The 26,769-nt window shown below is 41.9% G+C and overlaps 2 protein-coding genes across 2 annotated transcripts in view; both read right to left on the reverse strand.

The window, feature by feature from the left end:
• The window catches only part of MARCHF10 (membrane associated ring-CH-type finger 10), a 77,013-nt gene that overhangs the window by 37,975 nt on the left and 12,269 nt on the right, over nt 1-26,769 (reverse strand). Inside the window, exons 3-4 of the mRNA XM_019637640.1 lie at nt 24,477-24,596; nt 4,964-5,135 (exon numbers count right to left, since the gene is read on the reverse strand). Of these exons, the coding sequence (XP_019493185.1) occupies nt 4,964-5,135; nt 24,477-24,596 (292 nt within the window). The remainder of the gene's footprint in view (nt 1-4,963; nt 5,136-24,476; nt 24,597-26,769) is intronic.
• LOC109380258 (60S acidic ribosomal protein P1-like) lies at nt 10,210-10,566 on the reverse strand. The gene is made up of 2 exons (XM_019637641.1): nt 10,501-10,566; nt 10,210-10,419 (listed from the first exon to the last, which is right to left on the reverse strand). Exons 1-2 carry the CDS (start codon nt 10,564-10,566, stop codon nt 10,210-10,212), a joined length of 276 nt encoding a protein of 91 aa, XP_019493186.1.

Genomic DNA, 26,769 nt, shown 5'->3' on the forward strand with positions numbered 1-26,769 from the left:
CCTTGAGGACTCGGACCTTGCCCACCTAGAGGGTGTCAACTTTAGACCCTACACTTTCTGATTTGTAGCCTGACCCTAAATCAGAGCATCTGAAACGTAAATGTGCAGGGATCTTGTGAAGGGCAGGTTCTGATTCAGTAAGTCTGGGCTGGGACACGAGGTTCTGCATCTAATAACAAGCTCTCAGGTGATGCCTCTGCTCGTAGTCTGGGGACACTTGGAGACACAAGGCCCTAGACGATTTGTAGTTCCTCGATGTCTGCCTGTCAGCCTCTCTCTTGCCCTCTTCCTTGCCTCTCTCTCCTCCATGCCTTTGCACACTCAGTGCATCCTGCTGGGCACATCATCCTTGCCTTCCTCCCCTGGCTAAATGCCTTGTCCTCCAGGATGCTCACCCCACTCACCGTACCCAAAGCTCTTAGAACTTACCTTGGTCAGGGCGTGTTGGCGTCCTGCCCTCCCACTAGGCTGTGGGCCCCTGGAGGGCAGGTCCTATGTGTTTTATTTCTGTATCCCCGGGACCCATGCAGTGGCTGGCAGGTAAGCATGCAGTAAATGAACGCTGAAGTACTGAATGAATGAGTGACGGGTGAGCAAACTTGTGCACCCTGCTGTTATATACCCTGGGACAGTGGGGGCAGGTGAACGGATTTGCTAGCATCCCACAGATACTGGATAAGTGGTTGTCTTCACTGATAACCAAATAGTTAAAATATTTCATAATCAAGCTATAACCGCTCTTATGTCTCAAACTACAATGTCTCTTGTAAAGATGCTAACCTGAGGGCAGCAGGTTAGCTGCTCCCAGAGGGAGGACTAGGGATTAACCTTTACCTACGTTCCAGTCTATGCCCAGAATTTTAGTTCTCCTGTCTACCTGATGAGGCAGGTAATAACTCCATTTTGCTGATGAGGAAACTGTGTTTGGAGAAGTTGCCAGTCCACGTTTATAGGGCTACAAAGTAGTCGATTAGGATTCTGAGCCAGGACCTCAAATTCTGGGCTCTGTAACACCCCTGAGCCCCTCTGTCTTGGAAGCGTTACCGTAAATGGACTGAGAAGTATGGTTATCTGTATAAGAACGGGGACATTTACTTATGTTGGTTGTTTTCTGACTTGGGCAGATAGCTTGGAACTTGTTGAACACGAGCGGACTGGCCATTAATCTTGACCTTTCAGAGAAAATCTTCATCAGCATCTATTTGCAAGGCAAGTTGTGAAGATTTAGGGATTTGCCTCAAATTTCTTTTCCAATCTGCTCTTCCAACAGATAGTTCTGAATTCAATAGAGTTATTTTAGATGTTTATCTTTATAGATCTGAATTCTCTGCTTTTCCTTGGTTTTATAAGAACATGTCTTCATGATAAGCCATTATTAGGTTTTGCTGCTCTTACAAATCTGAGTGCAGTAATAACTAACATTGAACTCAGTAATAAGTGAGGATAATTTCAGAATGCTTGGCTTTGTTTTAAAGGGCAAGATTTTGGAAGTAGGCTACCAGGACTCCATCCAGATCCGTTTTCCTGGCGTAGAACTAGGGGACTATGCCCAAGCTCTAGGTAAGAGGAGATGGCAGGAGAGGGCACCCTTGCCTCCCATGTGCCTGGCACTGGGGTAGAGAGCGCTTTAGGACTCCAGGAGCCAGAACCCCACAGAACAATGGCCTTGGATGCCTCTAATAACTGGATAGGAGAGGTGGCTCCTTTCCAAATGAGGCTTGGGCTGCAAGGGGCCTGGGGAGCAGGAGAGGTCCAGGAGCCGGAGGCCACCATCGCTTTCTGTACTTCCCTGTGTTCCTATAGCCGCTGAGCCTGCTGACTGCTCTGCTTCTCACGGAGCCATACAGGATTCTGAAATAAGAATGTGTAACTCTGCTAGGCTGACTTCTCACCCTGTGTCAGCATTCACCTTGATCATGAAATAGGATTTCTGAATCGGTTTGCACATCAGACCAGCTGGGTCTTCACTCTGCCTGGATTTTCCATGTCTTTTTGGAGATAAAGCAAAGCTCTGGCTTGGTAAATGCTTTCTGGCTATTCATCTTTTCCCATTTGGTGTTTTGCCCTGGAAATTCAGGGTGTAGTGTCTATACCTGCATTTGTGTAGGATTTTAAAAATATAACTCGGATCTTTGGCAAAGGAGAAAAAGATTAGGGAGAGGGAGACAACAGTAAGACAAAGAAAACAAAGTTTTGTAGTTCATTCTTCCTATGAAATGCAGCTCTCATGTGCTTTATTCATAATGCTATACTGTATCGAGGGCTTATGTTGGCAGACACTATTCTAACAGCTGAGCATACGTTTTATCATTGAATCATCATAGCAATCCTAGCAGGTAGGATCTGTTTTCACACACTCCCCCCATTTTACAGATGAGGAAATTGAGGCACAGAGAAGGTACTTGCCCAGAGGTACATAGCAAATAAGAAATGGGGCCCAGGTCCTTGTGTAAGCATTTTGACTCCAAAGCACTTGCTCACCCATAAACCGCACACCCCACACTGCATAGAGAGAGAGAGAGCAAGGAGAAACACAAGCCAGCTCATTTAGAAACAGTTCCCTGGAATATAGGAGCTTAATTTAAAATGCGTGAATTCCTTCTAATAGAGTGTGAAGAATAAAGAAAATCTGACGCCTTCTCAGTTATCAATCTATTTGTAGAGATTGATAGTTCCTATATTTACATAGCCATTTTAGGGGTTCTTGATGGCAGTTCACATATAAGGAAAAACTATGACACGGGTCATCGTTACATAGATTTGTAAGTCAGTGTAAATCAAGCCACGTCCCCCAGCTACGTTAATGCATTCAGTAAAAGTCTGGCATAAGACGGTATGGATGTTATGCTACCAGGCAGATGTTGCGAAGGGATTTCACTGTGTTTGATGCCTCAGTTTTGCACGGAACCTGAGGTCTGACATGGGAAGAAGTTTGGTGACTCACTGCCAACTTCGGATTGCCCCCAAAATGCTTTAGGAAAATCTTTCTCTACAGGGGTGAAGAAAAGCAGGAAACTATAAATTCATCTAGTGAATTGGATCAACATGTCCAGATACTTCAGGTCTCAAATCCTTTTTTTTTTTTCCCCTCCTGTAATAGCAGGGTACTTATCTGATTTTTCTGAGTTGTCACCACCGGTCAGCTGGACTTTTCCTGGACAGACTCAGCTTCAATTCTCACCCTGTCTCTGGGCTCTCCTTTTGTTCTGCTAATTAAGGAACTCTGGCGATGAGTCTACACGTGTAAATCACATGGATCTTCACACACTAAAGCTTTGCTTTTAACCAACTTCATAATCAGTCCAGTTTGCTGCACAACTGTTATCAGTCACCAGGACCGCTACCCTCGCAGGACAACCAAGGCCACAGTCCAACTCACGGCGGCATGGGCCTTAGACATGGTCTGGGGCCATAATATGATGCTAAGGCTGGTCATTTTTAAAGGCTTTTACTACAAGTAACATCCCTCCTTTGATGAAAGAGATATCTTCCTGCCAACTTGGCTCTCTTGCCTACACCTTGGTGTTTTCCAATCTAGTAATTCTTCAGATTTATGTTTTATAGAATGTAAAGTGAATTAATTCATCCTTTTTTGTCAGTGTTGTAAGCTCCATATGGAGAACTCACATCTGTATTAATCAGACAAGCTAAAATCATTGAGTGGGCCTGCACTGTTCATTTTAGTAATTTTTCTCCCCAGATGACAAAGCGTACCGTGTGAATAGCTATGCAGTTTTAGCAAGAAGGCTAAACATTATGTCGCGTGAATGGAGTTGCATTATTTAAACTTAAATTCAATGTTTTTTTCTATCAAAAACATCCTCAAATCAATAATTTACAACATGTATTTTGAAATATTTGGGGAATGATCTTATCTGCCCTATTTCATTCTTAAACAGCTGAATTAAAAACCCAATTCCCACTAAAAATCTTCAAAATGAGAAATTAACTATGAGGATACGCTCCCCTGATTAAATATGGAAAAAGAGTTGGGGCTTTGCCTGAACGAACTTCATTTCAGAAGTCAATTTTTTCTTTTTAACTTCATGAAAGCAATAAAATGTGTGTGTGTGTGTGGTGGGGAGTTAATAGACAGCTGCCATTTTCTGAAAATGCATTAAGACAACTGGACGGGTGGTTGCATGACAGGAGGTATTTAGGATTAGAAAGTAGTTGTGATTAGGGTGTAAGTGAATTGCACACTATTGACGAATTCTCCAGCAGTTAATTTGGATCGTTTCCACTCCACTGTAAACAGAAGGCAGACCTTTCTGCCCAGTTATCCCAACTTGGACCTCAGTTCCCAGAAGAATTGAGTTTGTCCTATGGAGGTTGGCTTTGATGGGGATGAGCCTGGGGGACTGTAAACATTCAGTTGAATTTATTCCCTTTCTGGACACTATTAAATCACTCCTGCCCCAAGCAGAGGACTGGTGTTTGCTTCAAAGGCAGCTAAAGAGTGAATTATTTACCAAATTGCACAAAAGGGAGAATTTATCAAGCCCCTTTTCTCCCCGAGAGAACAACCCCAGAAGTTGAGGACTTTATTGCTCTCTTTCTCGGCTATAAATTATGCCATTCAGATGCTTGTGAAAGCTTCTCTTCATGCTCTTGCTTGAGTCATAAAACTTGATACCTGGGGCCAAATGCCTTTATCCCCCCAGAAGGATGAAGGAGATGAAAAGGCGGCAATTCTAGGCCAGTGCCACACAAAGCCAATGATTGGGCAGAAAATGCTGGCAGTGGAGACAGTTACTCTGCATAATTCACGCCACCTTGTTCTAATAATTCTACTCTGAAATGAATTTTAGCATTTGTATAAGATCATCAGACCCCCCAAAACACCGGGTGTTTTAGCCACTTGGAAAACACCGGATGTCACCAACATCACTGATTTGATTGTTGTGGTTAGCTTTAATACTAGGATTTTAGAATTTGTGAATTTTAACAAACCAGCAGTCACCTGAAGAGGGTTTGCTGGGGCCCACTCTCTCTGGTTTCCTTGTAGTCATGGTACTTTTATGTTTCTGCTTGACGGATGTTTGGTCGATTGCTGGAAGTCTGGAGTCACACTTCACCACAGAATTCTTGGTAGATAATCTTGGTTCGGCCAGAGGATCCTCCTCACCAGAACTCTACCAGAAATGAAAGGTGTCTGAGTATCAGTGGCATAGTAGGTCATGTTTGCTAGGCAGAGGGGAAAAAGACAAGCCAAATGCAGTGACCCCTCCAACAACACTGGGTCAACCTGCCATGCGAACTCAATATGTCCTTTTGCCAGAACTTGGTGTTATCAATTTAGAAATAGTAGAATGAGTCTATTTTGTTGAACATTATGAAAAGAATGCACGCCTATGGGTCCATCTTGTAGAACATTATGAAAAGAATGCATTTCTGACCCTTACGTAATTTGGTGACCAGTAACCCAGCTCATTTTAAAAGCTACCTATGAAAGCAGGAGAAACTATCTAAACTTCTTGATTTTTGTAACTTGAACTACTTTGGGGGTGGGTGAGAAAAAAAAAGTTCCTTGTGTTAATCATATACTTGACAATAAAAAGGAAATTTAGATAGTGTGTGGGGACTGAATAAGCCAGACCTTAGTTTAATATTCTGAATTATTGGGTGCAACACAAGACAGACTAATCTCTTTAAAAGTCCCCTACTTGTCAGTCTGCTATAAAGAAGTCAGTATAAATCTATGCACAGACAAATCATGATTCCTGCAGTGTCCGGATATCTCAACACAGCCTTGCAGACGCAATAAAAATTATCCAGGCATTTGACAGTTTTTCTACTTTGCCACACTTCCATCCACCAAAGAAATGATGAAAACAATATAAATGGCATCTGAGAAACCTGGTCTTGAAGGGTGATTTAAGTCCTGCCTTATGGTTTAGGTCCTGGTGTTAGTATGATTTGCTAGGTGATACACTCAGCAACAAACAAAACCACAAGGTTGCCCCCCACACTTACCCCGGGGATTCTCCTAACACTGATACTAAATTCTCCTACATTGTGCATTGTAATCCAGTATTAAAAAGCCCTCTGAAAATGCAGTGTTTTTTGTAGGCACAGAATGCTAAATGAATGCCCACCCCCACCCCACCCCCCAACCTCCCCAACTGTGGCAATTTGTATTGATCTTGCTCATCGTTCTCACTGACAGTTTTGGCATTTTCATTTCAAGGCTCCTGACTCAGGAAAATACTCCAAATAGCTTTGAATTATGGGGTGCACTGTAAACTCTAAAAAAAGCCCCCTGCTCGTCTATCTTCTCTAAAGAAGATGAAATCTACAGGTGGACAGGTCGTCATCCTCCAAGACTATAAATCTTATATTTTGTAATTTAGGGTCTGGATGCAGCCTTCCAACAAATAATTATTGTTTCTCCCTACATTTTCAGAAAACAGACCACCCTCAGATAAAGGGACAGGAAAAGGAAAGGGCATAATGAATTGGTTGTTCCCTCTTTTCCCCTTTCGATCCTGAAATTTAATAGAAATCCTCGAAAATTATTCTGAAATGTCAAAGATGAAACATTAGGTCATTGCTGAACGCGAAATAGGCTCTCCATTCTCAGAAAGGGAAATGTGGGCACATTTTAATTATGATGCCTAAGATTGTCATAGGCAAGAAGAACATCAGTGAGCATGAGACAGAATTTCCTCCACAAGCTACTCACATTCTTTGCTTGCCCAGGCAGTGGTGAGTTGGGCGGAGTTGGTGAAGAGATTCTTTACTAGATGGGGTGTTAAGCCACTGTTATCCTTCCTTCACCCATCCATTTTTCCTTGAGCCTTTAGTAGCACCAAAGAACTGAAAGAGAGCTTGGTCTGTTTCATATGGAATCGTGCACCTATGTTCCGAGTATATCCTTCTCTGGTTCCTGGTTCCATCAACCTTACTTCCAGTTGGTAGTCATTCTTAAGAGTCCAGAAATTGCAGCTGGAAGTGGGCGTTTTGTCAGTTGAAAACTAAAGCCAAAATGGCAAGAGCTAAAATACATATGAATAAGCTACTGGATATTTTCCTGCTTGCTTCATTGAGGAATCTTAAGCAAATCACTTGAACTTTTTGTATCTTTTTCATGTCTTCTTCTGTACTCAGCCATTCTCATCTATCCTCTCTCATGAAAACCAGTCATATTTTCTGGGGAGGTGGATCCTTGGGAGCAGTTGTAGTAACTTATTCTGGCGCTAAAGTGTCATATTTAAGACCCAGAGCCCAGCTTCCTGGTTCTTTCATGTTGTTATTGTGTGACATGGGGCTAGTTCTTCTCTCTGTGTCTCAGATATTCTCATCTGTGAACAATAATAGTATCCACCTGTTGGTGGTTCTCTGAGGATTAAATGAGTTATGTTTATAGCGCTTAGAACAGTACCAGGCCCACAGTACATGCCATGTAAGTGTTGGCTTTTGCAGTTAGCCATTAATTAATGTTCAGCCATTTAAAAAAAAGATTTTTATTAAGCTATAGCTAACATACAATATTATATTAGTTTCAGGTGTATACCTGAATAGTTATTCAACATTTATATACCTAAAGAAGTGATCACCATGATAAGTCCAGCAACCATGTAACACCATACCATGCTATCACAATATTATTGACTATATTCCCCATGCTGTACATTACATCTCCATGACTTATTTGTTTTATACCTGGAAATTTGAACCTCTTATTCCCCTTCACCTTTCTCTCCCTTTTAAAAATGTTCAATTACAGTTGACATTCAATATTATTTTATATTAGTTTCAGGTGTACAGACAGCATAGCGGTTAGACATTTATATAATTTACGAAGTGATCCCCCTGACTAGTCTACTACCCACCTGGCACTATACATAGTTATTACCATATTATTGACTATATTCCCTATGCTGTACTTTACATCCCCATGTCTATTATGTAACTACCAATGTGTATTTCTTAATCCCTTCACCTTTTTGCACCCTGCCCTCAACCTCCCTCCCATCTGGCAACCATCAGCTTGTTCCCTGCATCTATGAGTCTGTTTATATTTTGTTTGCTCATTAATTTTGATTCCATATATAAGTGAGATCATATGGTATTTGTCTTTCTCTGTCTGACTTATTCCAGCTAGCATAATACCTTCCAGGCCTATGCATGTTGTTGCAAATGGTAAGATTTCATTTTTTTATAGCCCAGTAATAGTCTTTTGTATATATGTACCACTTCTTTATCCATTCGTCTATTGATGAACATAGGTTGCTTCCATATCTTGGTTATTGTAAATGATGCTGCAAAGAACATAGGGGTGCATATATTGTTTTGAATTAGTGTCTTGGATTTCTTTGGATAACTACCCAGAAATGGAATTGCTGGGTCGTAAAGCAGTTCTATTTTTAACTTTTTGAGGAACCTCTATACTGTTTTCCATAATGGCTGCACCAGTTTGTAATCCTACCAACAGTACCTGAGGGTTCTCTTTTCTCCACATCCTGGCCAGCACTTGTTTATTGATTTATTGATGATATTTATTGATGATATTCTGACAGGTGTGAGATGATATCTCACTGTGGTTTTAATTTGCATTTCACTGATGTTTAGTGATGCTAAGCATCTTTTCATGTCTACTGGCCACCTATATGTCCTCTTTGGAGAAATGTCTAGTCAGGTCCTCTGCCCACTTTTTAATTGGATTATACATTTTTTTTTGGTGTGAAGTGCATGCATTCTTTATAAATTTTGTATATTAACTCCTTATCAGATATATCATTGGCGAAAATCTTCTCCAATTCAGTGGTTGGCTTTCTGTTTTGTGTTTCCTTTGTTGTGCAAAAACTTTTTAGTTTAATGTAGTCCCATTTGTTTATTTTTTCTTTTGTTTCCCTTGCCCAAGGTGACATATCCAAAAAAATATTACTAAGATCAATGTCTGAGAGTTTACTGCCTATGTTTTCTAGGAGTTTTATGGTTTGGGGTCTTACATTTAAGTCTTTAATCCATTTTGAGTTTATTCTTGTATATAATGTAAGAAGATGGTTTAGTTTCATTTTTTTGCATGTATCTGTCCAGTTTTCCCAGAACCATTTATTGACTAGACTGTCTTTACCCCATTGTATATTTTTGCCTTCTTTGCCATAGATTAATTGACCATCTAGGTGTGGGTTTATTTCTGGGTTCTCTATTCTGTTCCATTGATCTGTGTCTGTTTTTATGCCAGTACCATAGTATTTTGATTACTATAGCCTTGTAGTCTTTTGTATCAGGTATTGTGATCCTCCAACTTTGTTCTTCTTTCTCCAGATTGCTGTGGTTATTCGGGGACTTTTATGGTTCCATATAAATTTTAGGATTATTTGTTCTAGTTCTGTGAAAAGTACTACTGGTGTTTTGATAGGGATTACATTGAATCTTTAGATTGCTTTGGGTAACATGGACATTTTAATTATGTTAATTATTCTTCTCTATGAGCACAATATATGCTTCTATTTATTTGTATCTTCTTCAATTCTTTAATGTCTTATAATTTTCAGAGTACAAGCCTGTTACTTCTTTGGTTAAATTTATTCCTAGGTATTTTTTTGATGCAATTGTAAATGGGATTGTTTTCTTAATTTCTCTTTCTAATAATTTGTTATTGGTGTATAGAAATGGAACTGATTTCTGAATATAAATTTTGTATCCTGCTACTTTACTGAATTTATCTCTTCTAATAGTTTTTTTGGAATTTTAGGGTTCTCTATATAGTATCATGTCATCTGCAAATAATGAGAGTTTATTTCTTTCTTTCCAATTTGGATGCCTTTTACTTCTTTTTCTTGTCTGATTGCTGTGGCTAGGACTTCCAATACTATGTTGAATAAAAGTGGTCAAAGTGGATATCCTTGTCTTGTTTCTGATCTTAACAAAAACACTTTTAGCTTTTCACTACTGAGTATGATGTTAGCTGTAGGTTTGTCATAATGGCTTTTATTATATTGAGGGATATTTCCTCTATTCTCACTTTGCTAAGAGTTTTTATCATAAATAAATACTGGATTTTGTCAAATGCTTTTTCTGCATCTGTTGATATGTATGATATGATTTTTATCTTTAATTTTGTTTATGTGATATATCACAGTAATTGATTTGCGGATGTTGAACCAACCTTGCATCCCAGGAATAAATCCCACTTGACCATGGTGTATGATCTTTTTTTTTCAGAGTTCCGCTTTTTGTTGAACATGTCACAAAAGAGGTTTAGTAAAACAAAAAAAAACACAAAAAAACAAAGCCCATGCAATCATTAGACTCCTCAGACTCTTTTTTCTTTGCTTCCACTTTCTTCTCAGCTGGGACAGCAATGGTGGAGGGGACAGGACCTCCTGCTGGTGCAGCACCAGCTGCTGAGGCAGGTCCATCAGCCTCTACATTGCAGATGAGGCTCCCGATGTTAACATTGACCAAAGCCTTTGCAAACAAGCCTGGCCAGAAAGGTTCAACATTTACACCAGCTGCTTTAATGAGGGCATTAATCTTATCCTCCAGGACTGTCACCTCATCATCGTGCAGGATGAGGGCCGAGTAGATGCAGGCAAGTTCCGAGATGGAGGCCATGGTGCAGGTGAGTGCCTAGTGGGCGCTGCTGGGCACGGTGCTAGTCTCTGGATGAAGTGAGAGCCTCACCCCAATGCAGCCTTAGCTTCCTTGGAAGGACCAAGCACCTTACCGACAGCTGAAGAAAGGGCGTGTATGATCTTTTTAATGTATTGCTGAATTCAGTATATTCATGTTTTGTTCAGGAGTTTTGCATCAATGTTCATTAGGGGTGTTGGCCTATCATATTCTTTTTTTGTAGTGTCTTTTTCTGGCTTTGGATTCGGGGTAATGGTGGCCTCAAAAAATGAGGTTGGAAGGCTTCCCTTTTGAATATTTTTGGAATAGTTTGAGAAGGATAGGTGTTAATTCTTCTTTGAATGTTTTCTAAAATTCACCTATGAAGCCATCTAAACCAGGGCGTTTGTTTGGAGTTTTTTGATTACTGACTGGACTTTGTTAGTAATCAATCTGTTCAGATTTTCTGTTTCTTCTTTATTCACGTTGGTTGTTCTATAATTTAGTTGTAATTTTAATATGGTCATGGGAGGAAGCAAGCACAGTGTTTACTCACTCCACCATTTTCACTGAAACCCCTTTTCAGCCATTTTAAAAATTAACTAGCTAACTACGGAACGGTAACCACCCACTGTTGAAATGAAAACCAAAAGCCCCTGTGAAAAATTCTACTGGGTTTATACCTATTCAACAGATGAACAGAGAGGCCAGTCAGTTCCTTTACTGGACTCTTGTGTTTTTTTCTGAAGGCTATAAATTTATGATAATCTTATAAATAGCAGTTGAAATTGATCTACTCTTCAGAAAATATGGTACAATTTCTCTTTCAGACAGTAAAACTCTAATGGCAAATATTTAACATTTAAAGATTCTCAAACAATAATAATGAAATTATTTGATTTAAAGTTGATTTCAAAAGTATGTGTTTTTTTTCTTGTAATTTTGAACAGTAATTACGATTTTTATTTCTTCCCCCATGTGTTCCTAAGTTAAAATGTCACATGGAGGTGGAGGCGATAGCACATTGCTATTCCTTTGGGGGAAGAAAACCAGATCTCTTTTTCAAAATCAAAGCCTAAAACATAAAATAAATAAGTAAATAAGTAAATAAATAAATACATACATACATCCCAAAATTACATGATACAGGTGTAGACTGTTAACTTCCCTGTTAATAATATGATGAGAAAGTCCTAATAAAGCCATGTTAACTACATGAAGTTATTTTCAAAATCAATATTTTCTGGAATATTATTTTTGTGGTTAACATTTTCTAAAGATCTCCACCTTGTGCTTCTGGCATCATCCATACTAAAGTAGAGATATAGTCTTGTGCAAGGCTAGGCTCTCTCAAAAGTTCAGAGAAGGACTCCCACTGGGAAAAGAAAGGACTTACATTAGGGAATGTAAGTGGCACTGGGCACTGCAGTAATGACTTAGTAACATTATAGTGGTCCTAGTTAGACCTCCTGGAAGATGGAGAGCCAGGATTGTGAAGTGGGATGCATTTCCTCAGGGATGTGAGAATGACTAGATTTTTAAACTGGGACCTAATAGTGTTGAGTCTGAAATGGCAAGGTGACAATGAACAGAGATGATCAGAAGAGCAAGGGGACTAAAGCAGCCAGGGCCAGAAAAGACAAAGTCATTCTCCAACTCTTGCCTGATGGCTCATTTCCAAGACCCAGGAAACTGGTTCTCAACTAGCATGCCACCCTCACTCTCCCAGGGTGTGCTACTGAATTCAGATTGATGTGTACAAAGCCCATTTTTGCTATGTGTCATGTGATGGAAGGCTGAGCTGAGTGGAACTCATGACATAGTGTAGATCAGAGCATGACTTGTTGTGAATAAGAGAGAAGAGGCAAAGAATAGTGTCAGGCTGGTGCCAGAGAAAGACTGTGTGTTTATTATATTTGAAATAAATGTAGTCTCATGAGATTAAGAGAGAGAATGATCAAGGCTGTGAACCTCGACACTCAAACAGTAACAACAAGGGAAGGATGACCAAGGGACCTGGATGCAAATGAATATTTTCAGAGTACTGTCCCCAAAGTCCACATTCAAACTGTGCCTCAAGCAAACAAACAAACAAACAAAAAACTGCCTTGAGGAATCGAGGGCGGCTTGTATATATAGCATTCTGGGTAGGATGGATACCTTTATGTGTTCAAGAAATATAAAGTTATGTTCTATACAGAGTGCTGTTGTAGCACAAAGCAGGCTAAACTTTCTCTCATCTAAAAAAAACCTCTAAGAGCAGCAAAGTCCTTCACATGTGCAGGACAATTTTGAGCTCGTCAGAACCGTAAACTTGAACAATAAAAAAGAACAGGGATCAGTAACCTTTTTTTTTTATTATTCAGGTCCCACCTGCCTGAATCAAACTGCTGCTTAACTCCATTTCTGCTTAATCCCACCTGAAGACATGGCTATGATAAATAGTGCTATGATGAATATCATTATGTATTTATGAGCATCTTTAGTTCTTTAAGATCCCAAAAGTGGGAACTTATATTACTAGATTGAAAGCATCACAAAAATTAAAAATTTTTTGTTTCCAAATCGTCCTCCAAAAATATTGTACCAATTTACATTTCTAGATGTATAAAAGAATGCCAGTTTCTACATTTCCAATTTTTATCTTTTAAAAAGTCTGTCATTTTGGGAAAAGATTATAATTTTAATTTTAACTTGTATGTGATTTTAATTTAATTATTACAAAGATTCATTTGTCTAATCTATTTAGAATGTATGTTCCATCTATTTATAAAAAGGATCTGAGATGACTTAGAAAGTTGAACTCAAACAGTCTCTTAAAAATGGAACAAGAAGAGGCAAAATTAATTTATGGTGAAAACACTCAGAACAGTGGTTGCCTCTGAGAGGGACACAGGTAGGAAATGACTGCGAAGGGGCGTGAGGGGACTTTCTGGAATGATGGATACTCGATCGGGGTTTGAGTTAAATGGTTACACATATTTGCCAAAAATCATTCAATATTACTCTTAAAATTTGTACGATTCATTGTCAGTAATTTTTACCTCTAGAACAAAAACTGAGGATTATATGAACAATCAAAATTGCAAAAATGTAACTACATGTATTGGAATATGGGGATGATGAGAAAACAAAGACTGCCCTTACAGAGCTAGTACAGGTGGGGAGGTAGATAATTTAATCAAATAATTATTAAATGTAAAATTACAAGTCATACTTTTTTTTAAAAAAAAGGAAATATATAGATAGCCATAATAAGACTAGGGCAGGGGGGTCCGGATATAGTAAGGGGAGGGAGCAGTTGGGGAAAACCTCCCTGAGGAAGTGACTGGGCTGAGATCTGGTAGAAGGTAGGAAGGTGGGGTGAGAGTTGCAAGGAGTAGGAACAGCATGTGCAAATACTCTCTAGCAGGCGGTGGCCTGGCATGTAAAAGGACCCAAAGCTAGTGTGGATGAAGCACAGAGCAGTACCGAGGACCAGATCTTGCAAGGTCTGGTTGGCTATATATCATGGATTTTGGTCCCCTTTCTAAAAACCACAGAAAGCCAAGAAAGGGGTTTAAGCAGGCAAGTAAAGTGATCTGAGTTCCATTTGTCAATATCAGTCTACCTGTAGTAAGTAAAGTGGGATTTGAAGGCAGGAGTAGAAGCGTGGAGTCTTGTTAGAAGGCCTCTGTAGTAACTTAGCCAGGGAACAGCAGAGAAGAACACAGAGATGGATTAAAAAGATGCTGGGGAAGTAAAATTGATAGGACTTGGTGATGCACTGATTATGAGGGTGAAGAGGAAAGCATCAAGTCCTGATGATACCCACAAAAGAAAGAATGAAGGGCCAGGTTGGGAACTTGAGCAGTGGGCCTGTTGAGTTTGAGGTGTTTTTGAGACCTCCAAGCAGAGATTATTGCATAAACAATTGGATACTCAGATCTGGATATCAAAAGTGAGGTTTGGGTTGGAAATATAAACTTGGGAGTCATTGGCAGATAGCATCTTGATTTTGGCAGTTAAAATCTTGATGAACTAACCTAAAGAAAATATATAGGGCAGGGCTTCTTGGAGATGGGGCACGAACTTGGATGGGAAAAAAAGATTATATCTTTATTTCCACCAACCTCTAACTGAAATCTAGGCTTATCTTTCATTTACGAATACAGGCAACAAAACACAGTAGTATTAGCAGTACCCACGATTTTGTCACCAATAGAAATCACAGATATTTTCACATTTCATTAAATTTGTTGCAGATGTCTCAAAATACCCTTTACGCCCATCACTTGTTATTTAATGTGTTAATAAAGAAGCACATATATTACTGAATCACAGCTTTCTAAAAATATTTTGATGACTATTTCAACAAAAGTGGCTTCCTTTGAAATCCTATGTATCTTACTTTATACGTTTGAAGATATTCTGAATAGAGGATCTAGAGAGTTCACCATGCGAAGGGGTGTGTGGTACAAAAATAGCATAAAGCCTCTAGGTATAGAGTGAGAAGAGACCCAAGCCTTGAGGGGTTCCAGGACTCAGAGCCTGGGTGGAGGAGGATGAAGCAAGGGAGGGAGTCAGGAGAAGAACGTGGCTCTGCGGAAGCTCAGGGATGCAGTGTTTCCAGGAGGATCGAGTGGCCGGGAGAGTCAGAGTTGCCGAGAGGTCAAGCGTGGCGAGGACTGAGAGAGACCTGCTGTATTCAGAAACATGGAAGGCATTTGAAGAACAGCCATTTCTGTGGAAAGACGAGTGTGGAAGCCAGATTGGAGTGGGTTGAGGAGTGAGTAGGAGGTGGGGAAATGGAGTCAGTCAGTGTAAATAATTATTTTGAGAACTTTGGCTGTGAAGGAGAAGAAATAAGTGGAGGGGAGGTGGGATCAAGGAAGGGCTGTTCTGGTTTTTTGGTTGTATTTTTTTGTTTTTGTTTTTTTTGTGGGAGACCTTAGATCACGATTAAATGTTGATGGGAAGGCTCTGGTACAGAGTTGAAGATCCAGGCAGGGCAAGGATGATGGATGGAGGAGGGGTCCTGAGGAGGGTTAGGATATAGGATCCTGAGCACAGGTGCAGAGGTGGGAACGAGGGGAGAGTGGTGCAGAAGGAAGGAGGTGGGTGAGTTGGGCAGCAGTGAGTTGAGGAAGCTCCCATCTGAGGACGGAGGGACTGAATATTGGGGAAATAGAAGGTTTGAAGTGGGAGACAGAGCTGACCAGAGAAACTGGGCAGTACTGAGGAGTTACAGGAGGTTAGTGGCTCTGATCTTTCAGTGGGGCCGTTTTTCAAAGTTGAGTGGTTTTTCTCCAGCAGCCACCAGTGGCCTGGGTGTGGACTCAGAAACCATGGATGGGTGGGATTTTGCCAGAGAGATATGAAAAAAAAAGAGAGAAGGAGCAAGGGAACTATTAAGAGGATCAAGCAGAGAATCTAGGCTGCTTAGGAAGGGAAAGTCAGTGCACAGAGGGCAGTGAGAGGACAAAGGGAGAGGAACCAATGGACCAGAGGTCCCCAAGAGGTAGCAGGAATGTCATAGTAGAAATGGGTGAGCAGGAAAGCAGGAGAGCTGAAGGCTGGTGATGATCAGTAGATTTGGGAGACGGAGACCCTTTATGACGCAGTCTAGGATGTGCTGTTGGTGGGGGAGGGGGGGGCACCTAAGATGCATCAAGAACTGAGAAAGTAGGACACGGCTGGTTTATCCAGGTACATGCTGAAGTCGTCTAGGACTGTGGCAGAAAACCAGGAGATGGGGCGAACACAGACAGAGCCACCGCCAGAGTGTTCGCTGAATAAGAGAACAGTGGCCGGGAGGCAATAGGGATGAAGTGGTGGTGGGAGTCGGGGGTGGACTAAAATAGCACAAGCCTCAGTGGACCCGTCCTTCCAACAGAGCCCAGGGAGCAGTGCTCTGGGAGCAGCACTGGGGCGCAAGAAGGCCACCCTCCTGCCTCCTGATCCTACGGCTAGGAACTGCGCCTTCTCAGGGAGGGGAGCTCTGGAAAGAGGTCTGAAGCATATTTTCCTGTGCTGCAGCGAGATGGGAAGGCTCACCCTTTTCCAAACGTTCCCATCTCTCCTTGACCCAGGCTCTTCCTTCCACCTGTAATGTCTGCCCTACCTCAGTTCCCCACCCCCACTTCCAGTTCCCCAAATCCTGCCCATGCCTTAAGGTCCAGCTGAAAATCGGCCTCCTCCATGAAGCTTTCCCAGGTTTCCCTTTGCCTTTTTATTACACTCATCAGATACTGTCTTAAACTATGGGCATTTGTGTAACATCTTATTTCACTAGCACTGGGAACTACCCGAGGGCTGGGGCGTGGTTTATTCATGACCGGGTCCCCAAAGTCCCCAACACAGTGTCTTGGACACAGGGTTTATAATTCCTTAACAAATAAAGCAATATAAAAACAAACAAAAAAGAAGGTTTCAGGATGAAATATGGTCTATTTCATGTAAGGTATAAATCATGTTTAATGCAGATATGCACTTGAATAATAATAATAATAATACCTTGCAACTGAAAAATTTTTAAATTTTAATATCTGAATTTTAATTGGTTTTTAACAAGTTTTTTGGTTTTAAAAATTAATTAGAACCATTTTTTTTTAAATGGGAATTTTTAATAAAATGTAGTAACTGAAATACATAGTACTACAAAAAAATGGGAGAAAAGCCACTTTGTTATAATCTTGCCTCATGCAATTTCTGAGCTACTGAGTCCAATTAACACAGAGAACTCTTTGGGTCAGAGGCACCAACAATTTCATGGAGCTAGGGTAACTGTTGGTGTGTGTATCGCCCGGCCACACGGCAGAATCAGCCTACTGGAAGGATTGACTTGAGACTGTCTGCTTATCTGTTGAAAAAGGCAGGACAATGTTCTGGAAGCAGCTGCGATTTAAACTGACAGTTGCCCCATTTTACTGCCATGCCCTATTTTAAAACTACCGACTGGAACTCAGACAAAGCACAGAAACGAAGGAGAAATGAGGTGCTGCTGGCTTTGCCGAAGACACAGTTATTATTTGTTTGCTCCATTAATGCCATTGAAGGACTCCAGCACCCTGGTTTGCCCACACAAGGGCCTGCACACCAGGTATTCCAATTAATCTACAACCTTATCATCAAAGAAAGAACCAATGCAGTCTGGTGAGCTATCCTGCAGAATGCTCAGTCACAGCAAGACGACTTCTGTTATAAAGTACAGTGAATCCTGGGCCGACTGTGGACCCTTCTGTGTTTCCTTGGTGCCCAGGGAGCTGCCTGTTCTTACATCTTTGTGTTCTTGCCTACCTGTGACAAGAGGAACTATCAGAGCTTTAAAGAAGCCATCTGTCCCTGTGCAGAGTGGTATGCCAGGACAAGAATGCTATCTTTAGCTGGTTACTCTGGTCATCACCAGGGCAGAGGCTTCCAAATTGTTGATTGTAATTGACTTATCTTCCAGCCTAAACTGGCCATTGCACACTGACAGCCTGGCCAAACTACATGCCTTTCAATAATTTCAAGCCAGGTAAGGGGGCATTCCCCAATCCAAGTAACAGTATCCCTTTCTGCTCTCACCCAGGGCGAGGATTCCTGCCCTGGCTGTTATGGCTCTGTCGCTATGACTTCAACATGTGCACATTCCTAAAACTCTCTTGCAACTGTCAGCCATCAAACATTCACTGAGCCTCTGTTATGTGGTGATCATTGGAAATACAACCATAAACTTGCCTTCTCTTGAGTAGTTCCCCTCCTGAGGCAGGAGGCAGATAGGAAGGTGAACCTCAAGGTATGTTTGAGTCCAGAGGATGTTATGGGAATAACAAAGGAAGGACAAGAACAAAGTCACCCGCCCCTCAGGAAAAGCCCTGGAAACTCTTCCCTAGAGGAGGTGCCCTCAGAGCTGAGGGGCGGGCCATCAATGGCCTTGAGTACCTTGCTGCGGTATTTGAACTAGACCCCAAAGACAATGGGGAACGACTAAAGAATTTTTAATAAAGGAGTGACATGATCCAGGGCTGGCCGGGTGGCTCAGTTGGTTAGAGAGCGAGCTCTCAGCAGCAGGGTTGCCAGTTTGATTCCCACATAGGCCAGTGAGCTGCACTGGCGCTGAGATGCCACTGAGCTGCCAACGGGCGGCTGGATGGCTCAGCTGGTGAGAGCATGAGCTCTTAACAACAAGGTTGCTGGTTCGACTTCTGCATGGGATGGTGGGCTGTGCCCCCCACAACAAAATTGAAAGCGGCAACTGGACTTGGAGCTGAGCTTGCACCCTCCACAATTAAGATTAAGGATGACAACTTGACTTAGAGTTGATGGGTCCTGGAAAACACACTTTGTTCCCCAATAAAGTTTGAAAAAAAAATAAAAAAGGAGTGACATCCAATTTGCTTCTAGAGGGCTCATTCTTACTGTAGCCTGGGAGACAGGCTGGAAGGGGTGAGGTGAGGACAAAACAACCTGGGAAATGACCCCTACAACAATCCAGGCACACACACACACAAAAACAGGACCCTAGAAAGGGAGGTGCTGGTGGACAGATTCAAGAGAGAAGAGATAAGACAGTCCAGCTTTGGTGTCTGATTCCTGTAAGGTGTGAGGAGGAGCAGGAGGAGGCGTCTTAGATAATTTCCAGAATTCTGGCTTGGGCAGAAATAGATTCAGGAAGAGGACCAATTTGAGGGGAGTAGATGATGCATTCAGCATCTTGAGTCCAAGGGGCTTGTGGGACACGCCAAGGTGAACAGATCAATGGCTAAAATGGAAAACAAACTCAAATGAAAATTCCCACAGATCCGCACTTGTCATCCTGTGGGCTGCACACTCCCTCTCCATGACGCACGCTTTGGGCTGGAGGTGCCGTGTGCAGAGCGGCATCATTGCTCAGGTGCACCTCCAGGGCGCGGAATCTGAGCCAGAGTCAAGAGGGCGGCTGTGACAAACACCATACCAGGTGTTAGAGATGACTCACACCCTCCAAGGGTGGGGCCCTTTGGCAGCTAGAACCAGTGTGTGCGTCTGTGACCTGCCTCATCCACACACAGGCCTGGGGACAGAAAGAACGGAGGCCTGACCCCACAGGAATCTGTCAATGGACAAGTAGAAGTTAGAGAAAATTGCAAATGTGACTCATGGAATGCATATGTCATGTGCTAAGCCCTGGCTGCTTTCATGACACCATTAAGGGTGTTGGTAGGTTGACATTGACAGATTAATGGGAGAACAACTCCCGAAAGCTGTTTGAAAGAGGAGAAGCTAAAGGTTTCACAGGCACAATAGGCTGAATAAATAGGTAATGAAAGAAGTCATGCAAATATACCCAGTAGTTATAAAAAAAAACACGCAAAATGCAAATCAAGCCAGCCAGAGCTGCAGTATGCAAAGCATTGTATATTATGCAGTTTCTGGGAAACAAAACCCCTTCCTGGCCCATGGGGTCTTATCTTGTTTGTGTTTTGAACTTGACCACATTCTGGAGCAGGGCTGTCCCACAGGTCTTCCTGCAATGATGGAAATGGTCTACATTTGCATGGTCCAGTATGGCAGCCATGGACCACATGTGGCTACTGAGCATGTGAAATGTGGCTAGTGAGACTAGGGAGCTGGCTTTTCAATTTTATTTTCATTCATTTAAACTTAAAGCGAAATAGCCCCACGTGCTACAGTATTGGACAGCACATTTGTGGGCTTTTGTTGCCTTCATTTATGGATAGACACCCTGACTTTTTAAGCCACTGCAGGTTACTTGAAAAAGCTTTATTTTTTAACCTCCAAAGTTTGTGTGGATTACCGTGGACAGAACAATGAATATGTTTGTGTTGGGTAAACTGCCTTCAGTCTTCAGCTTACCTGGCTTTCTGGGAGATTCAGGTGATCTCACTGATGTAAACATCCTGTGGAGCCAGGTCCGGGCCAGAGCCAGCTGCTGCTGGTATCAGGTGAACTGCCTCCTTCCAATGTAACGTTGGGTCCCTGTGACCCGGTGCTTAGTCGCTCAGGTGCTGATGACGAAAGGACAATAGTCCTATTCCGATCAGCAGAGCAAACAGTGCTCTTGAAAAACTGGGAGCTCATCTCCACCTGCTTTGCCAATGAAGTAAACGCAGTGACAACACCTCCTCAGTCCTTGAGGTTTGCGCATTTGGCACAGTGTCCCACACAGCAAAGATACAGGACCTTGGAAGATGAGAAAGGCCATGATGTGTCTCTTCATAGAAGGTTGCTGTCCCCCAGTCCTGGGCTAATTAATCATTTTCAATGGGGAAATCAGGGCTCCTGTCCCTTCTCTGTGAAGGTTTGAGAAGGTGAAATATCCTGGTGCCCCTGTCAATCACAGCTGGTTCCTCTAGGCCAGCAGCTGTCCCGGGGACACGATTTCCTGCTCATATGGAGAGACTGCTTTGCTTTTTCATCTACTAAATCATCCAGCTTCTAGTTGGTTATGTGGAGCTGATGTTTACTTCCCGGTTAAATTCTAGTGCGATTAGACTGCTCACAAGGTTGTATGTAACTTTGAAAAGGGTCTAAAATTAAGTTGCTACCTTAGGTTGGCTTTTTACAAATGTGGCCTGGGGCTGAGCTGAGGTGTAAGAAGGTGTTCTAGAAGCCTCCAGAACCTGCGCTTCCACTGATATCTGTTGGGAGCATCATTTGCAAGAATAGTCGGACACCAAGGCAATTCATAATGCGATCTAATGTTAGTATGACATTTAAAAGTCTCACTCGTTCTCAGAATGATCCCATGAGATAAGCATAATGATAAGTATCTCCGTGGTGGGAAACTGAAGTGCTCAGAAGTAAAGTGGTTTTGCCTGAATTCACACTGTAATGAGGGACAGAGCTGGCCCTTGATGACAAGTGTTCTTTCTACTATTCCACACCACCCACTTAAATGTATTGAGGAGGTACCACTTTAAAGAACATCTCAGCACAGGATCGATGGTTATTGCTTTATCTTGGATGTAGATTTAACACAACCTCTGCCTAACCAGAGGTTAAAGCCACTGGTCCTAGTGAGCAGGTTGTGCCAAATGGAGAGGACACCACGTTAATCTGCATTTGGGGAACCTGCCCACCTCTAGGTAGGAGTCTGGAAATCATAGCTTGATACTGGCTCTATTACTAGGTGGTAAATGCCTCGCTTATTCCAAGCCCATCTAAATCTGAGGCTGGGTTGAGGAATGAACAAGTGACGGAAATTGCAGTATGTGTCAAAATTTGGTGGCGGCATGCTTCACGTAGTGACTGGACGGTGGAAAAAATGTCCATGGATTAAGCAATCCACTTTCATACTCCCCACTCAATCAGAGAGTGAACTTGCCTTCAGAAGTCAGAGGCAAAGTGTTCCTTAGCGTTTTCAGCCACAGCAGTCTCTAGAAGGAAATTACTTAGGGGGATGTTCACCTAGGGAGGAGGTCTTGGGTTAGGCTTACACCGTCTCATTGAACTGTATCTTGCTCCTGCCCTTTCCTGACTGACCAAGGATCTTTTGCACTCTAGTGCCTGATGTGACATTCAATACACTGAGCTCTGGAAACTGGATCAGCCTGGCCTCGATTCCCTTTGGGAGGTGCCAGCATTCTCATTCACAGCCTGTTTCTGGCAGACTAGCTCCAGGACTTCCCTGCCATGGAGGACCCTGCAGAAAGAGGCTTGAGAAGCTCTGTAGTCCTTCAGGATTCGAGATCTAGAAGGGCAGGCCCAGACTATGAAGGTTTGTTTAAGAACTGCCAGATTTTCTTACAAATTTGGGTAGGGGTCCAAACCTGGGAAGGGAATTCTCCAAACCAACCCATGATCCTGGGGGTTGAGGATTTCCAGGATCTGATTTGAGTCTCATACGGGATCTCTGGTTTCACTTGTACGGAGCAAATGTTGAAGGATTGAGCCAGGACGGATCAATGTCATGAGCACACAAGTCAGATGGCTGTTGCGCGTGATGCGTTCAGTGACATCTTCTCTCACCCTGTCCTTCCTGCCCTGTGGTGTCCAGAGGCCAACCCTCCAGAGTCCCCCTCAGAATATCTGTGATATAGAAAACCAAGCAGAGGTGAATCTCACTGCAGAAAATTCTGATTTTGTCACTCTTCTCAGTAGAGCAGATGTGACCTTGAAGACACTTGTACAATCAAGGCCCAAGCCCTTGGGATATCATTATCCTGAAAAAAATTGGGATTATGTAAGCAATGCTGTTTTGAGCTCTCTGACATAGTGAGGTACAGTGACATAGCACAAACATGAAAACTTTTGCCCTTGTACTTTAGAATAGAAATTGCCAGTTTTATGCATCTCACCACATATTTTTGTCTTTATTTCATAATTACTTTTATATGTACAGCTATGTCCTATTTTAGATGTGGTCTGAGTGTTTTGCAATGATGATTTAAGGAATGAATAATTTTTATAGCGTGAAGAAGGAATCTTCAAGAATCTGTCACCAGCTTGTCCCCCAGACAAAGTTTGTGGAGAGGAGCATGAAACATCAAGTCCTAGAATATCCCAAACGCAGGAATATCGCCATACAAAATGGCTACGACGGTGCCTGTGGGTCTTTTCATGAAAGTACAAGAACCCAGCTGCCCAGTGCTTAGTAATTCCAGTCTAGGAAGATTGTTACATGCTACCTATTGACTTAATTACTTAAAAAAAAATCTGTCCTTGATTTTTGTTTCTAAGTGAAAAAATATGAGAAGTTATCTTAATACTAAAAATGGTTTGTTCTAGCCAAACTAGATTTAATTTTTGGATTAATCTCACTCCCTAAACTTCATCAGCATCGGGCTGATTAAATTATATTTTATTCTTGAGTAAGGAGAAGATCCAGGCGACATGTTCTTCTCAGTGCGGCCACTATTGTGAGATAGTCTCTCTCACCCTCACACCCTAGGAGGAATATTTTATCATGTGATTGTATGTTTCTTAATAGGGAGGGTAGATCTCTCCCAGGGATGCAGCTACATCCATAAACATCAATCACTGATGTTTTTAGGTGTCTTTTGAACATTAAATAACCGCAGTCCAAAAATATCCTAGATTAAAGAAGAAATCCCAACAAGAGCTTGATTGATATCAGGTACCCAGGATCTATCTCAGGGGTCCATACCACTGATAAAAAAGAAAGTCCATCCTCTAGAGTATATTTCAGGCATAAAATATTAAATAAGAATTCATAAAAGGCATATTACTCATCTTAAATCAATTGGCCATGCTAACAACTGGTGTTGAATGCAGCTTGTGGTACTTAGCTTACATTGGATAAGTAAAATTCTTATGCAGATAAGATCTTACACGTGAAATAGGATCGTATAGCTCAGTGGTTCAGAGCACCCCCTCTGGGGTCAGACTGCCTGGAACAGAATTCCTCTTCTACCACATACTGGCTGTGAAATTTTAGGTAACGTTTCTTAACTTTTCTAACGCTCAGTTTTCTCCTCTGCAAAGTGAGAGGAATGGATAGATTTATGAAAATTAAATACACATAAAGTGTGTAGCACCATGCTGGAATGTTGTAAGCACTCAAATAATGGTAACTACCACTACTGTTGTCATCATCGTTCTCATGCTACTACTATATTGATATTATTAGTATCATCCTAGACAAAAATATTTGAATTGCAAGTTATTATTTGATACAGTTATTACTGCCTTTTACTCTCTTCATTTAAAATAAGAACTACACTCAGCAATGCAATGGGTTAGACTTTAAGGAAAGAAGAACAAGGCCCAGCCAGGGTGAAGAGGCAAGGTCATATGGCGGGGGTCGTACCCAGCGTGGGAGCCCCTGACCCTGCCTCTTCCTGGCCTGAATGTTAGGAGTTTTGAGTCAGCTTTTTCCTAAGTCTCACACACACACACACACACACACACACACACACACACACACACACACACACACACACACACACAAGGCAGCAGCACGAGAATGTCTGCCAGAGTTTAAGTACCTGTTTGGAAGATGACCCGCTTGAAAACCGGGATCTCTCAAAATTTGTCTCTTGCTCCCCAAATTGATCTTGTTTCTTCTCATTTGGGTCTTTTCTGTATTCCTGTCGTCTCAGACAAGCCTGGAGAAAAAAATAAGTTGCTTTTTTTTGTCTTAGGTCTATGACTAGATTTGATAACTGTACGCTCACGTCCTGTTGTGAAGAACATGAAACATTGACGTACATCTCCAGGGTTCATCAGCCTTGTTACAAAGTTTGAACACACTCGCCCAGGCATCACTCGCTCTTCCTTTCGCCCAAAATGCCAGGTCGAAAATGTTAGTTGCCCACTTTAATAAACGCTTACAACAAACATACGAAGAGGCATTTTGTCAAGTATTTACCCAACAATTGCCTCCTCAAGGAAGGAAGGACGTAATGCGCCGTAATAATCCTCCTTCTGGTCTCTCTCTCTTTTCATAGCTCCTCCATACTCACCTCCACCTTACTCTGTCCCCTTGGATTACACCCTAGTTACAGGCTGAGAATGTTCATGGGTGAGGCCTTTAGCACATGCTGCTCCTTATGCTTTGAATGTCTTCCACAGGATGTTCTCTTGGCAAATCCTGCCACTCAACTAAGAACTAGCTCGTGGCATTTCTTAAGTTCTCCCAGCCTCACTACTCTTCCCTGTGCCAGATTTCTTGCTCCTTTAAATGTACAAACCTTGAATTTTGCCAACTTTTCCTAATGTATTTACTTGTTTTGTGTTTAAGCCTGTTTCTCCTGCTGATCAGTTAGAAGCCTGAGGGTAAGGACCGTGTCTTATCTTCTGAATCCCCAGCATCGAGTATTTTATGTTCATTGAATCTCATTTTTGCTTCGGAGGAAGATATCAATCCCCCAAAATGCAGAGTAATAAAAACAAAATAGCTTTTTTATTGTTTTAAAACAAAATCTAGAACCAAAATATTTCTCCACCAGTCCAGGGACTGAACACATCCAAAGGATATCATGTGCTATGGGGGTTTCAACTGATATTTTAAATACCTTCAAACAGTGAAACTTCTTGGAGCGTTTCTATACTTATAGATCCAGTGACTGAATTCACCACTGTCCTGCCAGAGCCAAATTATCCACTGCCATAGTACAGCAAGTTGGTGTAAAGACCAGCAATATTGCCTCTAAAATGGGCCTGACGTGTCCTCCTTCCTGCTGGGTTGAAAAAGGAAAGATCCCTTTGGTGTTTCTTCCCCTTCTGTTAGAAAATGCGTCTCTTTCCTCGATGTAAAAGGACTGGCCAGGGTTTCCCGCCACGAGAGAAGCCTAATATTATGCTACAAGGTTAAGAATAGAAATGACCTGATATTAACCAAATGTTTCCCACTTGGAAGTGCAACCAGAGAGTCAGTTATACTGTGCACTGGCCTCCAGGCCATCTGCCTCAAGTGGAATCCTGGCTTCCCAAGAAAAATGTGCAGTTTCAGCCCACCTTGTTTGGAAAGGGAGAGGACTCCAAAATGGCAGTTGTTGTTTTTCTGTCCCATAGTTAATCTTATTTCCAAAAACTATGCCATACAGAGAATGAGCCATTGTCATAAACCCTGGGCAGTGTTTTTTTTTCATAAATAATTTAAACAAGGAAAGTAAAAAAAATACTGGAGAGTAACCATGCTGAATAAGATAAGCAAACAAATACCAAAGAGAGTCAGCTGGAGAGCTTAGCGAAATTCAACTGAGTACGGGCCTCTTTTTTTCTATTTCTTTTATAATGACTTGAGATGAGAGCTACTGCTGAGGAGCAGCCCTGGATTGAAGCACTGTTTCTCCAAGTGGCAGATGTCTGTGTTATCCTAACCTACTGGTATTAAAGGCACAAGGAGAAAATGCTGATGGACTGAAAGTGGAGGAGCCGGTCTTAGCAAATGCTCGCAGGACCAAGGCAGAGTTTGTGGGATGAACAGAATTCTTGTGGGCTGAGTGTTTTTTGAAAATTCTCTCCAAGAATGCATGCGACTTAAATATTTCTTTACCAAAAGGGGATGAGGAATAGAATGGTTTGCAATGTTGAAATCAAGTTTCCCCTCTGGTTCCTCATTTCTCCTCTCATAGAGGACCAGGAGAACTAACCAGTGGCGAGATACGTGCTTTCAATTTTTTATCTAGATCCAGCCAAGCAGTCTTTCTGTGTAACTCAAACATGAATCCCCTCGAAGTTGTAGCTTTGCTGAGGAGAAGGAACACAGGGACAGAGCCAAGTCTAAGCTTCTGTCCTAGAAACAGCAAGAATCCAACCATGCTACACCCGCCCCCT

The sequence above is a fragment of the Hipposideros armiger genome, unplaced genomic scaffold (assembly GCF_001890085.2).
Source record: "Hipposideros armiger isolate ML-2016 unplaced genomic scaffold, ASM189008v1 scaffold_34, whole genome shotgun sequence".
In the NCBI taxonomy this organism is placed as follows: domain Eukaryota; kingdom Metazoa; phylum Chordata; class Mammalia; order Chiroptera; family Hipposideridae; genus Hipposideros; species Hipposideros armiger.